At 40.8% G+C, this 18,066-nt stretch overlaps 1 protein-coding gene across 1 annotated transcript in view; it reads right to left on the bottom strand.

Moving 5' to 3' along the window:
• The window catches only part of AFF2 (ALF transcription elongation factor 2), a 402,781-nt gene that overhangs the window by 21,491 nt on the left and 363,224 nt on the right, over window positions 1-18,066 (bottom strand). Inside the window, exons 11-16 of the mRNA XM_017882824.1 lie at window positions 15,241-16,251; window positions 13,412-13,533; window positions 8,943-9,165; window positions 4,780-5,069; window positions 4,155-4,218; window positions 296-432 (exon numbers count right to left, since the gene is read on the bottom strand). Coding sequence (XP_017738313.1) covers window positions 296-432; window positions 4,155-4,218; window positions 4,780-5,069; window positions 8,943-9,165; window positions 13,412-13,533; window positions 15,241-16,251 — 1,847 coding nt within the window. The remainder of the gene's footprint in view (window positions 1-295; window positions 433-4,154; window positions 4,219-4,779; window positions 5,070-8,942; window positions 9,166-13,411; window positions 13,534-15,240; window positions 16,252-18,066) is intronic.

The following is an 18,066-nucleotide window of genomic DNA, read 5'->3' as shown; positions in this document are numbered from 1 at the left end:
CTAAATGGTAAAATGATACTTATTTCTACCCACTACATTTCCATTTTAATGTTACGAATATTGAAAATTATAACACTCACATTATAACTTCTGGAGGAGATAATTTATAAAATCAATGTCCATCAATTATAAATTTTCCATGATATTAATAAAATAGCAAGAACTAATTATCATGACTTCTAACAGGATGGCTTGGACAAATTATTAATAAGTGGAAATGATAAATTTTTAAAAACATAGCTTCTAATTCTAGCTGAAATGAGTGTAGGAAGATGATTGCAGAAAGGCCATTCACCTGAGGAGCTCCACAGTCTCAGAGTACATGGTGTACGGGGACTTTGCTTCCAGAGGGTCGCGTTCCATGGCATTGCCACATTCAGTGAAGGACAGGGCGGCATCAGCATAATTCACAGCTTTGCCAAATTTCTCGAACTGAAACAGGAAGATGACTCGTCAAGATGATACTCTCTGTTTTCTCCTTCACATATAAGAGTGGTTTGAAACGGGGGTAGTTTTGCCCCCTTGCCACAGGGAACATTTGGCAATGTCTGGAGACACTTTCAGTTGTCACTCCTGGGGAGAGGGGGCATCTGGTGAACAGGGACCAGGAACGCTTATAAACTTCTGCAATGCCCAAAACAGCTCCCACAATAGAGAATGAACCGGCCCAAAATGTCAGCAGTGCCCAGGCTAAGAAACCCTGATACAGAAGACAATGTATGAATTGGTCTTAACAATGAAGTTACCAGCTTAAGGTTCTATCGTCATGACACCAAGGCTAGCTGAGAAGAGAAAAATGCAGGCAGGGTGTCATATGTAGTTCCTGGCATTGTTGTTGCTGTTCTTGTTGTCTTTTTGCTGGACCTGATCCAAATCATTGCCTCAACTAGTTTCTATTCATGAAATTTACTAAACTATCCCATCATTTGTAGTGTCCTATAGACAGTACTTGCAACTAAGGGCTGCTTTTTATAAGTCTCATGGACAATGAACACATACATTTTTGCTTTAGAACTCTTTGTGAGCACATCAACTTTACTCTCAGGAGAAGATTAACAAATTGATGCTATTGTCATGAAAAACGGGAAGCTGTAGTATGCCTGTTGACAATAATCACATCACTTTCATTGTAAATGATAGTTTGAAATAGTGTGTCAAAAAGCCAAAAAATATAGTACTACTAAATATTTTAGTTTAGTAAAATTTTATTGCAAAGGTTTTAGCTCTGATAATGGTCATGATTAAACTGACTTAGACATACTGATTTCATTTTTATGTGTAATGAATATTATATATGACACTTTTATAGTGAGTATTTTATAACAGGATTTAACATTTTCAATTTTGATAGCAGGATGTAAGAATTCCACTAATATGGTATTTTATGTAAAAGAAGGAATATAATGCAGATTTAGCTATTTTAATTTTCTTGTATACCTTTTATCAAAATATTTTCTATGCAACTGTGAAAGTTTCAATTCTCAAAATGGCAGAGTAGCTGTCTCTAGCAAAGGATTAAGTACAACCATAAAATGATTAGCTACAGGTCCTGCAGAATCTCTTATTGTAAATGACTTTTTACAATAAATGTTCTTCAGCTTTTATGAGCTGCAGGAATTCTGTGGTTTTCTTTCTGTAAGTTACTGCGGAGAAATACCGGTTTCAATAAAATTCAAGCTGATTTCGTGAAAACTTGTATACATATATGCAAACCAGGTCCTTTCTCTTTTGCCTTACAAGATAATTTCCTTACGTCATCTGGCTTCACTGGCTCTCCCATTTGGAAATTGTTCTTAGATCCTGATTTCTGAAAGTGACTTTTCATTCATAACCCAATAGCTGGAGAGATCTGTAAAGATCACCTAGCCTAAAGCCCTTCTTCCCTAGGAGTAGCTGATGTCCAGACAGAAAATTACATGACCATAGTGCCAATTAATAGCCAAGTTATGCCCCACCCCTGGGACTGTTTCCCCATCCATAAAATGAGTGGCTTAAACTATAAGGATGCTTCCCAGGCTAATATACACATAAGCCTAGCAAAAATATCATTCCTCTAAGTGTTCCTCAGCCTTTTTTTTCAATATCACCCCCCCACCACCAAGAAATTTTTAAGATACCATCAGCCCTCTTTATCTGTGGGTTCTGCATCCATGGATTTAACCAATCTTAAATCAAAATATTCAGAAAAAAATGAATGGCTCCATTTGCACTGAACATATACAGACTTTTTCTTGTCATCATTCCCTAAACAACTCATTATAACAACTCTTAACATAGCATTCCATTGTATTACATACTATAAGTAATCTAGAGATGATTTAATGTATATTAGAGGATGTGAACAGGTTATATGCAAATTGCCATCTTATATCAGAGACTTGAGCATCTGAGGATTTTGGTGTCCGAAGGGGTCCTGGAACCAATCCTCTATAGATACAGAGGGATCACTGTATTTTTTCACGTACCCCCAATGAAATTTTAGTACAAAAAATATACTTATTCTCTCTTTATGCCCTGTGGCCCCTTGGAGGGTCACACCCCATTGCAATAACTAAAACTTTTTCACCCCATCTCCAAAACCAATTTTGCCCCATAGGGGCAGTGTCTCCCCAATTGGGAATGCATATTCTAAATGGATTAGACCAAATGTGATCCCTTGAAAGACATATATGTAAACACAACCTTGGAATGTAGTGTTATTAGTTCATAATTATATGTATATATGTCGGCGGCACTGATTTTTCTCAGTTCCTCAAACATTTCATTTACATGGTCTCCTGTGTACATCCCAGTCTTCATCAGCTCATGTAACAGCTTGTCAAAGGAACATGTGTATGCTCCCTAACTCCAATTTTGACAGATGGCAAACCCTAGGAGCACCTGAGTGCTCTGTAGTGCCATAGAATTGAGGACATTTAGAGAAAACCTTTGGTCTTTGAGGCAGCAGCATTGCCATCCAGTGCCTTTCAAATCTCTCATCACCGATACAATGGTCACAGGTACAGTTGTCCTGGCATCTCCAATGGAGTTAGCACCCAGCCTGCCTTGTCATTTTTGTCTGCAGGAGCAGGGGAAAATTGTTTCTAAGGAACAATTTACACCACAGAAAGGTTACCTGCAGACACTAAGCAATTTGTACCACAGCAGGGAAATGACAGAAAGTAGGGAAAAGGCAGATGTAAGGACCATGGACAGTTGATGTTGGCCACATACTAGTCATGGTATTTCATCACAGCATTCCCAGTATAAAACACTACTGGGACAACTAAGTCCTAGCGGGACACAATGCAATGTTTGAGGATGCTATTTTTTAACCCAATGGGGTTTAGTCAAAGTGAGAAGCCTGAATTTAGGGCCTTCCCTAGGACAGTGGTTCTCAAATATCTGCACTTGGGAATCTTTTGGGGAGCTTTAATACTCATTCCTGGGTCCCAGTCCCAGAAATTCTCATTTCATTGGTCCGGGATATGGGGTAGGCATCAGAGTTATTCTAAAGCTTCCCATGTGATGTGTGGTTGAGACCCAGTGTTAGGAGCCTCAACCAAATCAAACAACTCAAAATGTTGAGCTTATCACTGATCTAGGTGGCTAAAACCTTTGGAGGCAGCTGGGTAAAGTATCTTGAGAAATCCAGATGACAGCATTTCTTTTCTCTGCTTGGGGGCCCAGCCTAACTGTGGGGCTCACTCTGAAAACATGTCATCAAATGCAGCAAGGAGCTGAGTTTTTCAGGCCTAGTTTTCCCAAAGCCAATTTTTGAGGCCATTTAGACAGCTCTAAACAACTCTCACATTCTCACATGACTTCTGGCTTACTGGACCCAAAAAGCGCATCATTTCCAGGGAAGTTTCATAAGTCATTTCAAATTCACTTGAAAGATAATGACTATGGTATATGCCATTGAGCTTCTGAAGTTGGGGCAAGGGGAAGAACAGTGGGAAAACAAATGACATGATAACCAAGCCCTGAGAACTTTGGAAATTACAGAGCTAAGTAATTCACCAGCTCAAATCTCCTTGTGTCAGGGCAGCAATGTGTTGACAGGCAGGTGTGGGCTGTGCTACTGAAAATTTGTTTGGAAAAGTGCTTTCTTTGTTTGCTTTTGAAACATAAATCCTTAATGGGAACAAAGCAATGAGAAAAAGGGAACCTACCAGCGCATCAGCTTTGTGCTTCAGCTTCTTAGCTTCTTGCATGTAATAATCAGCATTGTGAACCCTAAATAAACAAAACAAGCTCTTTCAGAAACCAATGCTTCATCTTTTCATTAAAAGACTGAATCATCAAACCTTTTCTGCTATAAATTTATTCCCATATAATGCCTTGAAAAAGGCAGACTAATGCTGTCATTCATATCATAACCAACCTTGAAATAATACTGTAAATGAAATCTGAAGTACATAATGGCCCATTAGGATAAATAACCACATCCTCCAACCCCAACCATTACAGTTGTCCAAATAGATCAAACAAAACCTGGCTATAAATCTGTGTATTGGTTATATGTGAGGACATGGATAGGAAAGGACAAAACAACCTGCCTTTGCACCTGCCTTTGGAACAGTAACAATGCTGCATAATTAAAATGGTACAAAAACATTTCTTGGTGGGGACAGAGTGGTGAGTGTGTATGCAGCAGGTGGGGTGTACTTTTAAGGGTATAGGATTTGATGCTGAGGTCTTATTTGGGGTGACACATGCATAGCACTAAAAAAGCCACGCTACCCCCATCCCCCATTCACTACTCCAAACTGTCCATGATAATCTGGAACAACATACGAGTCATCAAAAGTGAGCTTGGGTCTCCGGACATTAGTGCTGCTGCTGGATAGAAGGGGCAGAGCCGCCCAGGATGTCATCTCCAGGTGACTGCTATCCATGAGGCCAGTAGTGATGGTAGAGGTGATGGTGGAAATGGTAGTGGTAGTAGTTGTGGTGGTGGCCGTGGCAGTGGCAGTAGCTGTAACAGTGGTGGTGACAATGGCAGTAGCAGTGACAGTAGCAGTGGCAATAGCAGTATTGGTGACAGTGACGGTGGCAGAGGATGCCTTTTTTGGAGTGTCTCCATCCTGGGAAAAAGGAGTACAAATAGTTTCCATTAGGTCCAGCTTTTAAAACATCTTGTCATAAATGCTTTGAATGTCAAGCACGTTAAGAAAGAAGGCAAAAAAAAAAAAAATAAAAAAAAAATAAAAGGAAAAGAAAAAAAAAGAAAAGAAAAGAAAAGAAAAGAAAACAATACACACAGCTTGAGGATAAATAGGTGACCCTGGATATTTTATGAACACCATGAATCACCAGCTTTTATTCTATGATGACACCAAACATCAAGCTAATCGGGTGCTGTGATTACATAGCTCCACCATCCCATTAAGACAGCCACGGCAAAGGTCTAAATCCAGTGGTAAATGTGAGGGAGAAGGGAAGGAAGAATATAGAGAGGAGAGAGGAGGAGGGAGGGAGAAAGGAAGAGATGCATGGACGAAGAGAGGGAGAGATAGAGATATTAAATAAATCCCTTGACCCTGATGTGGGTATTTTTGATAAGGGAGCCAACCCAGAAGCTTTCTCTAGGGTAAGTAACGTCCTCAGGTCACTCTGCAAAATACCGGATACAGTCCAGCAAAATACCAGGAAATTGTACTCTAATCATCCCTGCCCTGGCTGAACTGAGGTTGAATCAGCCCTTTTGTTCATGTGAGGCACTTGATTGGTTTCTAGCTAAATGAAATGTGAATTTGTCTCTATTTTGTTTTGAAATCTTGGGATGGTGAAGCCTCATTTCTACCAGGTCCAAAATCAAATGGGTAAAATACTTACAAGGGCTTTGCTTTCAACCGTCATTGCTATAGAGAGGATGGGGAAAGGAGGTGGTAAGATTTGTAATTATGTGACAGTGTGGTATCACAAGACCACCTGCTGTGTTCAAGTGGCCGACTCTGCCCTCCCGCCCCCAGCAACTGTAGGACTCTCCTGACTGTTCTCTCTCTGACCATACTTCCCACGGTGCCTCCTCTTCCTTCTGTTCTTCTGAATTGGTATCTCTCTAAGGTTGATGTTCCCCAAAGTTCACTCTGCAGATCTCTTCTTTCTTGATATGATCTGTCAATCTTGTGTGTTGTTGGCACAGATTCAACAATAAGTAGGTAACACCCAAATGGAAACCTCAATCTTACCCAATCTCCAAAGCTCCAGCCTACAGTAACCATCTTAGGACAATTCCACCAACATGGCCATTAGCACCTCAAATTTTTGGCAAACCAAATCACTAATCAAACCAGTTTTCTGTTTCTGTTAATGGCAGGATGGTCTTCCCTGTTATCAAAGCTGAATTTCTCAATGTCAATAGAGCTTCCAAACTGAGTTTGGCACAGTTACACAGGGAACTGCAGTAGTATCTGGACTAGGGGCACTGAAACTGGCAAGGTAGAGACTCCCCACCTTTCCTTTCACCTGAGCTGCTCTGCTTTAATCAGCTTTATATATTGAAGTTCCGTAAATTATTTCATTTTGAACAATGATAATGCTCCTAAAACTCTTTTTGAAAACCACTGCTCTGTTTCATCTTTAATTAACAGTTAATTGCAGTTAATTACTCCTATTAATTGTACCTCTCCAATATCTCTCGAATTTGTCCCTTTCTCCCTCAAAGCCTCAAAATGCAGGCCCTCACGGCTTCTCACTGAGACTAACAAAGAGTCTCCTGTCTGGACTCCCAGCCCTTGAGCTAGCTTCTGCCTCCACCCTCATTCTGCTGTCTGCTAGCTTGCACTTCCTGAACAAATTTCCTAGCATCTCCCTGCCCTGCACTCAAATACAAACTCCAGGCTGAAGCTCCTTTGCTGGCATTCAAGGCCCTACCTGATTTGGCTGCAGCTTTCTGTGCAATCAGTGACTGTTCCCTTCCATGAACCTTAGTTTCAACCGAACTGAACATGCCCTTGCTTTTTTCACTTTCCTGATTTGAGACGTGAAGTTTTGGATTTCAAAAGCCTTCCATTCATTTCTCTCTCTCTTTTTTTTTTTTTTTACCACCTTGTGATAATGTATTCAACTTATTATTTTCGTTGCATTTTGAAAATTTTAAAATTGTAAAATACACATATAATAAAATTTATCATCTTAACCATTCTTAAGTGTACAGTTCAGTCATGTTAAGTATATTCACACTGTTGTGCAACCAATCTCCAGAACTCTTTCCATCTTGCAAAACTGAAACTCTGTACCCATTAAACAGTATCTCCCCATTTACCCTTTGCCTTAGACCCTTGCAACCCCCATTCTACTTTCTGTCTCTATGAATTTAACTACTCTGGGGAACTCGTGTCAATGGAATCATATGGTCTTGGCCTTTGGTGTCTGGCTTATTTCACTTAGCATAATGTCTTCAAGGTTCATCCATGTTGTAGCATATGACAGGATTTCCTCCCTTTTCCATTTTTGTGGATAGACCACATCTTCTTCATCCACTTCCCTTCATTTTTAAACCCTACTCATCTATTAAGGACCAACTCAGGAAACGCCTCCTCCACCAGGAAAACTACCTTATGCCTACAGCCAGAAGTGCTTTAATCCTCCTTGGACCATTTAGAGACCTGTCTCTATCCCTGCCCTAAGACACCAATCACCAGCTATTTTACATTCTAGTCCTTTGAGCACATGTCTCATTGCTCACTTTAGACTGAGAGCTCTTTGAACACTGGAGCTATCTCTGATTTATGATACTGTCCCTCCACCCCACAGCCCAGTGCCGTCAGTGTTTGCTGAGTGCATGCATGCACGTATGCACGGACACTTGCCATAGTCAACAGGGTCACTTTAAAGATAAAAGCCAAATGTGAAATGTATTTCTTATATTTATGTGGATCTTTTACAGTTGATCCTGGACCTTCTGAATATGAAATAATTATTACCACCTAGATCTCACTGATATAAATGTGCTGAGAACCTATGCATCTACAAATTGCTATGATGTATACGAAGAAAACAAATATTTTTTTCAACCTAAACATTTTAAAGGAAACAGAGCCGTAAAACACTTGTAAGCCAGCTCCATGTCTCCACTGCCACAGTCAGATTGGCCTAGACCAAACAGTTAGGCCAGCCCAAGACAGTGTCATTTGTCTCTATGGCCAAGATGTACGGCAAGAACCCTGGCATTTATGTCAGTCCTGGCACATCTGACTGGAAATGGCTGAATTCAGCCATGATCATGTAAGTTATACAGAAATGTTATCTCTCTATACTTACTCACCCGTTGAGTCAATAAACAGGACTTCATGCCTAGATGGAATAGAGAAGACTCTGCGAGCACAAAATTGCAAACATTTTTGGAGCTAGAAGAAGCTTCATAGATCATCTAGTCAAATCCACTCATGTTATTATCTCAGAGATGTTTCCTGATTGGCCCAGAGTCATAGAGCAAATTTGTTGCAGTGCTAGCACTATGCAAGTTGAGAGTTAAGTGTCTTAACTCACAGGGTAAGGCAAAAATTATACCACAAAGTCTCCCAGATTTCAAATCATTAATAGAAAGAAAGAATGGCTTAAGAAGAGGCACTGGTTGCTCACTGCTATCAGAGAAGCCTAATGATTTCCCTAAGAAGGATGATATATTTCTAGGAGCAAATATTAATATATTTATCATGTTTACCCAGTAGATTTTAGCCCTTGTGGAAATGACTTTGCAGATTCTTTTAAGCATTATCAGTGTCATAATAACATCTGTAGCATTTATAATTCCTAATTATTTGTGACAATATACTAGGCACTATACAAAGAGAAATAATGGAGAGTTTGTGTGTTTGTATACACAGGCCTCTCATACTTTTTCACTGCATCTTCCTCCCTTCCTCCTGTAACATCCCCAAATGATCAAGTTAGATGAGCTGGGTTAACTTGTTTCTATCTGACAATTACAGTATTTCTTCCAAGATGCTTACATTTACCGATATCCCTTTGAAAGTAGCACAGAATTTGCCTTCAGTTCTCTTAGGTTTGGTAGATGTGATTTGTCCAGTCACAGAGCTGCTTTTGTCTTGACTAAAGGGACCATTATTGCCACTGACATTTCTGCGGCGTGGAGGGTCCTCTGGCAGTGGGGAAAGTGGAGGAGGAAATAGTTTCTCTTCCTTTCTTCTATTTGCTCTCCTGGATGAATTATTTCTGTGGAAAACAAGAAGTGTAGGGTGTCATAAAGTCTTCTCTTTCTTTATTCTGATTTTCCCCATGATGCTAGTACTGTCAGCTGAAGTCATATTTTAATTGCTATCCCTCTACCTATGGTGAAGAGTATATATAAAAATGCATGTAGACATGGATATAGATATCTATATAAATACAGATATCTCTCTATATAAATATAGATATATGTATACATATGTATCCAAGAATAAATTCATGTCTTTGCAGCAGAACTCCATGACAAATGTAAATGTCTAATGGAGTGTGCTACAGTAGGATATTTTCAACTTTTCAAGATTACTGTTAATTAGATTTTTATGGAAAATACAATGAAGACTTTAATCCCATCATTTTCCAGGATGGTTCCTATTTATTTTGCCCTAGGACTTAACTGCACAATCATGCAATAAATGGCACAATAAACAATCAGTGGAAGAATATTTTCTTAAGAAATATTATGCTTATGCATTACTTAGAAATAAATAATGCACTAAATAGTTTTGTGACATACAATGCAAATTGTATATACAGAATGTTCTACTCTAACGCCAAGCATAATGAGCCTCTGACCTTAAATTGTTATACTGAAGTACTGATGTACTCCACTTTACAAAACTCCATTTAAAAATATTATTACGTCATATTCACATTAGACATCTGCAATTTTAAAAGTACTCCCGTGCTTTCAAACTGATTTATCTGCCCATTAAATGGGCACCATCAAATAGTCTGAGACTTCAAATAAAACAGTACAAGTGAAACCTTATGCTAGCTGCTTAACATGGTAATTGGGTCATGGATTTTCATTTTAGTTACTGTCTTAGACAAATCAATGAAGATTACTTGAATTTTAATCTTTTCTTAGACAACTAATATTGCACTGTGCAGCTATTTACTTTTCATGATTATTGACTACAATTTTCAATAGCAAATTAAGTCAACAAGAATTTATGTTTTCCTCTTGGTCAATTTCAGTCAGTGTCTAGAAATATAGATTTACAATATCTCAAAACAACAAATCAAAGATGAACAAGCATTCAAGTGGTCTGATTCCCTGAAATAGAAGTCAGTGCAGACTCCTTGGCCCACTTCCACTGTGTTGCACAAATTTGCCAGTTGTAATATGTGTCATCTTCTCCATCTTTTGTTTCATAAATGTGGCCCTATGTTAATTTTTGTTGTGTAGTGAAACTGAAAAAACACAACTGTTTCTGTCATTACCTCAATTGATTAAAATTAATTAAAAATACTTTCCAATGGATTTTAAAAATTGCTTTGACATATATAACCATTTTAAAATACTAGTGATGCCTGATTAAAATGATGGTGAACATATGGATCAAGATTCTTGTCCATGAGGAAGCTCCACAAATAGCAGATCATATTAAGTGTAATAATTACAAAGGCAGCAGGCCTTTGGGAATTTATATGTGTGGATGTCAAGTATGGCTGTGGTATCTACAGGAGGTGAATGGTGGCTCATTAGCTGTAACTACTCCCCAACTACTTGAGCTGCCTGAGAAGAAACTGGGGGCTGCAAGGGAAAGAGCTACTTCTGAGAGGCAGTTACTTTGCCATTGGCAACTACAGTCATTCAATGCCTACCTGTCTGCCACTAAACCAACCAGCGGGGATTCATTGCATTCTGTACAGTGAGCGCCCGTGACCTGGCCCTTTTACATCTGCCTGGTCGTGATGTGGCACCATGGGGTCTTTAAAGACTTCTTTGGTGAAAGATACCCAGGGAGCATTTTCTAGAGACCACTCAGTCATTGTTACGACTTCCAACTACAAAAACAGCTTTTGCGTCTTTGGGTACCTCTTCCAATAGGCCAGAGGAGAACAGTAGAGAAAAGAAGAGCATCACCACCTGCACTCAATTCTTAGAGGGCCTGCTGAAGGTACCAGCTCTAAAAAAGAAGGGGAGGTCCAGGAGGGTCCTTCTGTTGAACTGTGGAGAACTATAGCTGTCATAGTCTGGTGTGGAATCTTTGTTAGGTTTAGAATAGTCATTTAGAAAAGTGAATGTTGTCTCCCATTTTGTTTGAAAGGTTAATAAGGCACAAGAAGCAGAGCTTGAGGAGAGGATTCCCAGGAGGAGACCGCTAAGAGGTCAGTTATTGCTTTATTCTTCCTCAACTCCAGAAAGTTTTCCAGAGAAAACTCATCTGTTTGATGGGCATAACAAACTGATTGAGGCTCTTTCTGAACGATAAATGCTACAAGGGAAACACTGCTTTCCTACCTACTAGAAAAGCAGAGACATTGTAAAGATAGTGGATTAAAGACACCATTTGGTGTAAGGAACATGGCTGTGCTACAGCCAAGCAGGCATAGGGCAGCAGGCATAGGCTGAAGTAAACAGCCTAGATGACTCAGTGGATTGGGGCACAAGCACACAGTCCCACGTCTTATATAATCATAGCCATGAAGACGCAACATAGAGAAGCTCACCACCTGGCTCTCAGCCACTATTGTTTGTGTAATGTGTAAATGTAACACTCACCCTGTGAAGGAGCTGCTGAATAAAGCTATGTCTCATTTACCTGCTGTCTTTTGAGTGTTCTTCCAGCTCCCTGCCCCATATCCACACACTCGCCTCAGACCTCAGCTGGGGCTGGACCCCAACCCTGAGCATGACATTTGGTAAGAACCAACTCAAATGACTAGACCTTTATGTAATACTTGGTCATCTCTCTTTTATAAGATGGGGAAAGTGACAGGCCACTGGGTCACCTAGAGAATGTATCAGTGGGGACTGAAGGTTGTGGCAAGGCTGGATGGCCCAAATTGGTCCAAGCCTGGAAACTGAGGAAGCAATGCCACCACAGCTATGCCATTTTAGTACTTCTTCCTTGCAAACAATGGAGGAGGGCTCTGGAATGACCATGCCTGACCATCAGGGGAGCATGCCTCCTCACATGCCTGATCCACCCTGAGGTGAAGGGGTCAGCTTGCTCCACTGGAAGGGTCTCTAGTTCTGAGAACTTCAAGTATGTATGTGAAGGGATGTTTCGAGCAAAGTTATATCAGAGAATACAGACGCACCTCACCAATAACTACTGATCCTCAGGGAGAGAGCAGCCCAGGACCCAAATCTCCTTATTAGTTAAACCAGATCTAGTGGTAATTAATCTTTTCTTTCCTTTCATCTCAAAACAACAAAGATCCAGACAAATGTAAGCTGATAACTTATTTCCAACATCTTATCTGTAGCAGATTGATGCCATATCACTGATGTTAAACTGTAATCTGTGAAATCAATTGTTAGCAGCAGTTAGCCAGATTGCCTCTCTGCTCTGGGCTGCTAATAGGCTCCAAAACTGGGCTTTGATGGAAGTAATCTCTAACGTTGAATGAATTTATGGCAATAATTACTCAGACAGAATGGTTCAAGTAGCTGACATGATTGTTAGTTAAGTGATATTTATAAGACAGAAATAACTTGGTCACAATGCTTGGCAGAAACAGAAGGCAGGACTTCTCTGGAGAAGACTCAAGCTGTTTGAGTGAGGAGGTGCCAGGAGGCCTCCTGATGGACACTGGAACCTTCCACACAGAGAGAGAAGGAAAAAGGGGTGCCAGCTCCTTGGAATGACATGTTTGGGGGAGGCCAGAGAGATGAGCTGTCTGGGAGTGGCCCTCGTCCTGGGACGGTTCTGTGTCAGGAAAAGCCGGCATTTTATGTTTTCATTCCCTTGGCTTCTGTGGAATTCCGGACATAGCTACTGGTCCTCAAGATTCATATCAATGTTAAGTAATGACATCAAAGAGGAAGCAGCTGCCTCATTCTGTCAAGATCAAGGAGTTGCTTTTCCAGGGAAATTGGGTAATCACCATCAGAACTGAACGTTGGGTAGAAGCAAGTGATCTGGTGAAAGTGATAGGGCTTCTCTTGATGCTTCTTGTTAATTTATTTACTTCCTTTTACCCTTCACTGAGTGCTAAAAGTTCATTTTGACTAATTTTAGTGATAAATCTGAATTACAGTAAAGAAATGTTGCTAAAAGCTCATGGAGTCACCCCAATTCTGGCAGCCTATGTTCCACCCCTCATCACACCCTTGTTAGACCAGTGGCCAGGGACAGCTGTCAGGCCTTGACTGAGAGACTCCTGTTTTTTACCTTAAAGTATTCTGGGTCAAGATCCCCCAAACAGGTTCAATCAGGATTTCGTAGGAGTCTGAACAATCATACCAAGCCATCATACAGAGACAGGGCAAACTCACTCTCTAGTGTTGGGAGGCTTGTGGGGTGGGGCTGGTGAGATGCAAGGGGGGAGCAAGCAGATAGTTGTGGCCTCCTCCAGGCGCTGCTTCTTCTCAGGGATCTTCTCTGCAACTTCTGTTGGCTTTAACAAGGAAAAAATACACAGAGCTTGAAATGCATGGCGTCATTCAGATAACCATATTTTATACACTAAAAACATGAGCAAGATACATAGTTCGCTTTTATTTTAACTTCTAGATTAGGTAGGAGAGTTAAATGTGCATCTTTGATCAGACAGAAAAGCAATCAACCTGCCTAGCCTAGTCCTACCAAGAAGTTGGCATTTGGAAGAGTGGAACTGTGTGATCTGAACCTCTGTGTAAAGACTGAGTGGCATGGGAATCTCACGACAAAAGTAAAGAGAATCTATTAATACAAATTTTGGACACTTCTCCCATCAACAATGCCTCCACAAATGAGTGGTTTAGAAACTGATATTGTAACTTGAATGTAACATAAATCCTGTCCAAGCAGCATGGGGATCATGGCTGACATATAAAGGTTGCTTACACAATGAGCACCATGCAAGGAAATGAACCACGTTCAAAGCACACCTTTGGACTTTTGCATGTGCTGTTTTGAAGGTACATTGTCAGCTGTGGTTGTACTGTCATCATCACTAAGTGTGGAGAATCAGTGGTAGGGCAAAGGCCTTTGACTTCTTGGTCCCTATTTTGGAATATAGGTTGAGTAGCCATTATCCAGAATAGTTGGGACCAGAAGTGTTTCAGATTTTGAATATTTTTGAATTTTGGAATATTTGCATTAAACTTACCAGTTGAGCATCTCAAATTCAAAAATCCAAAATCGGAAAATGCTCCAGTGAACATTTATTTCTCCTGAGTGTCTTGTCAGTGCTCAAAATGTTTCAGATTTGGAGCATTTTGGATTTTGAATTTTCAGATTTGGGATGCTCAAACTGTAATCTCATTAGGTATGTCGGTATGCAACTCAGAGAGAATACCCCCTGTTTTGGAACTTGTAAAGTCAATCTGAATGATGACTGCAATCATTCTTGCAGCATCCTAGTCAGTAGGATGGCCTGGCCACAGTGGGGGCTGCAGCTCAATGAGGAATCTTAAGTCTTTCCTGGAAAGGGACAGAATAAATGAAGAAAGGACTGAGAACCTCCTTTCTAGCCACTGTGACAGCACTGGACAGAAATAAGATTACCTGAATATCATCATGAGATAACATCACTCTAAAAAAATCCTACCCTGAGATGTGGAGATACAACAGAATGAGCGTATTGGATACCAAACCATTTCTCTAGATGTAGTTCAAATGAAAAGGGCCACTCTGGATTTCACCTTATGAGTATTCTTTATAGCCTTGGAATTCAGCTCTAACCTCCTGCAGGTAAGATTTTCCCAAGTCAAGCCTACCACATAGGTCAGTGATCCCAGCAGGCTGGGCAGAACATGTGGTTGGTAGGACCCAGGAGGCTCAGAGTATAACCGGGCTGTGGAGATGCTAATGTTTGTCCAGAGAAATGAAGAAGCCCCAGAAGATGCATTTGGACATTGAGGGCACTTGTGTATTTTTCTTTCCTGTGCATCATAAGTCCTCATATGCCATAATGGACACTCTTGCCACTGGCTACAGATCATTCCTAGTTTTTCCTCTCTGGTCATGTCAAATACTGCATTTCCCACAGAAAGCATCATCACCTTTACCAAAATCTGCAATGCACTGCCATTGGCTTCCTTGAAAATGAGGCTCAAGATCAAGTTAGACAACAAACAAACACTGCTCACAAGCACTTGACAGGCCACTTTGGACAGCTTACCTTGTGCTTACGCTTGCCTTTAGGGGCTGGTTTCTCCACAGCTGTGACAGCTGTCTGACGCTTGGGTTTTGTGGCAGTCTCCTTGTGGTCTGGCTTGGCAGGTGCTGCATGGAGTGAGTTGTGGCCAGGTACTCTAGAGAGTAAGTCAAGGTCAATCTTCACCCACAGGTTTTTCAGGTTCTCATGATCTCGCAGAGGGGACAGTATTTCAGTTTGCATGACAGGAATGGGTGAAAATGTTGGCTCTTCATTACTGATGGATAAGTTGTTGTTGCTGCCACTGCTACTCATTAAGGTGCTGAGGGTCAGACTGGCACCACAGATTTCCTTGGATTTGGCAGTATTACCTCCAGAAATAATGCACGGAGGCAGGACTTTGATTTGCAGGGTCTCTTCCTGATCTGTGTTGGAGTCAGATGTAGATGAATCTGTTTCAATGAATTCCCGAGATTTTGGCACAATCTTGCCAGGCCCTCGGTACTTCTTCTTCTCGGTGGCCAAGGGGATGTTAGGTCTTGGTTCTTTCCTAGGGGCTGGTTTGTGGGCAGTGGCTTTGCTGCGGCCTCTTGGTGGGTCAGGAAGCTCCACGCTTTCTTTTTCTTTGGGAGTGCTGCTGGTAATGTTTGGTTTGGGCCAGGTAAACTCGTCAATGCTGGTGTTCTTCTCAACCTTTTTGGGCTGTTTTTTCCCAATTGTCCTTTGAGCCACTGTCTCACTACTTGTTGACAACTTATGCTTCAAAGCCTTTGTTTCTGGAATTTTCTGAGTGGGCCGTGGACGGACTTTCTCCCTAATGAGGCTGAGGAGAGGCCTTTCTTTGGGTTCAGCTGGGACCTGACTGGCATTCGTCTTCACTTTCATCTGGACTTCCATTGGTTGGATGATTGGAGGAGGCAGAGAAATAGTCTCCATGGGTGTTTCATTTTGGCTACAAATAAAAGACTTGTTCTGGGATGTCACTTTGTTAAGCCATTTATCCAGTTGCCACTTGTTGGTTGAGGGTGGTTCAGGCTGCAGATTGAGAAACAGCAGCAAGAATGATTTTTACACTTGGGAAGGATTCAAGAGAACCCTCAGTACAGAGACTACCACTAAAAGCTTTGGATGTCAAGTGACTGTTCACACATATACAAATACACACACTCATACACACACACCTGCACACACCCACTATCCATAATATTCAAATGACCTAAATAACCAGATACAAACCAGCTACAGTCTAGTTATTTAAACTCATTTCTACTCCTTCTCTGAAAATATTCTCTACTTTGGCCAGAAAGAAAAGAATTATTCATAGACAGATGTTCCAGTGGGTTGGCAGGGATGCCCATGAGGGAAACCTGTTTCCAAAATCCTCTGTGGGAATCATCAGTCAACCTCTCACCAGGAGGCAGAGGTAATAGTCTCCGATCCTGAAAGGAACGTAAGCGCACCTCAGGTACAATTCAAAAGGAAACGCTTTCCAGCTGCCAGAGTGCCAGTGCCTTCTATGTGATGCTATCATTCCCTGCAAACAGATTAGGCCTTTTGTATTTTACTGAAGGACAAAAGAGTTTACTTCCAAAAAATAGAAACCACTGAGCTTTCCTTGGTGTATGGGCAATAACCAATTTATAGGGACATGCATGCAGACATTAGCATCCACTAAACCATGGCAATGATGTGTACTATTCGGGTCCTTGATTCCTAACTCTGAGTTCTGCCAGCTGAAAAAAGAGTCATCATTTTTATTACAAGAGCTCTTCTTTTGAAAGCCATCAGCTGAGGCTTATGGCACCAGCCAATAGAGGGTGACAAAATTAAAAATACTTGAGTAGTTGTGATAGCAACCTGCACAAGACAATGGCAGGCAAGGGTTGAGGAAGTTGTATCGGCTGCCACTGCGGGCAGCGGAGTTCTTGGGTTGAGAACATCAGCTCTGGATACACATAGACTGGGGTTTTCAGTCCTGGCTCTACCACTGTCTATCTGTGAGATCTTGGGAAAGTTCTTGTTAACCTCCTAGAACTTTATTCTCTCATCTACAAAACAAAGATAATAATAAGTACTGTGTAAGGTTGTCATGAGGATGATACGAGACAATGCAAGTCAAGAGCTCAGCACAGTATCTGGCACATGCATGGTCCACGTTCAACAGGTCTTTCTACTATTAATAGCAGTAATATTATTATTGTCTCCAATTTTTCTTTTCTGATTATTGAAAACAAGTGTATGGAGAGCTGGGGTTGAGGGTGGAATTTACTTGCTGTAACCAAATGCAGGCTCAGGGAAATTGAGTAGCTATCCTGGACTCAGAGAGGATGTGAAGCAAATTCTTTCATTTCAAAATTATTATTTTAGTATTTCATGGAGCTGTGTTAAATGTCTTGGTGAATTATTATCAAACACACTTGAAGGATGCATATTAAAATAAAGAACATATAACATTTAAATAATCATTTTACCTGTAAGGAAAGCCATACTTCTTGGGTCTTACTTGCCAAGTGGCAATTCTCACTTTAATCACTTTAATCTAGAGTAAGGGTTAGTGTCCCCAAGGCCAGAATTGGATTTTGACTGGCTTCATTGGTTCTCTCAGAAGACAAGCTGCTAGTCTATTCATTACTATGCTAGTTTTACTATGCTACGAGTAGCTAAGTGAGTCATACAGCAAATCAGTCACACAGCAAAGTATGTATGCATGTTAGGACTATGTGAATATATGTTTTTTAAAAATGCTGTTAAATATCTGGATACTTTTCTGAAGTGGTTATTGTGCTTAATTATTGTGCTGAAAGTGTGTGTGTGTGTGGGGGTGGGGTGGGTGGGTGGGTGTGTGTGTGT

The sequence above is a fragment of the Rhinopithecus bieti genome, unplaced genomic scaffold, assembly GCF_001698545.2.
Source record: "Rhinopithecus bieti isolate Rb0 unplaced genomic scaffold, ASM169854v2 scaffold_13744, whole genome shotgun sequence".
Lineage (NCBI taxonomy): Eukaryota > Metazoa > Chordata > Mammalia > Primates > Cercopithecidae > Rhinopithecus > Rhinopithecus bieti.
This window is presented reverse-complemented; position numbering and strand designations above follow the sequence as displayed.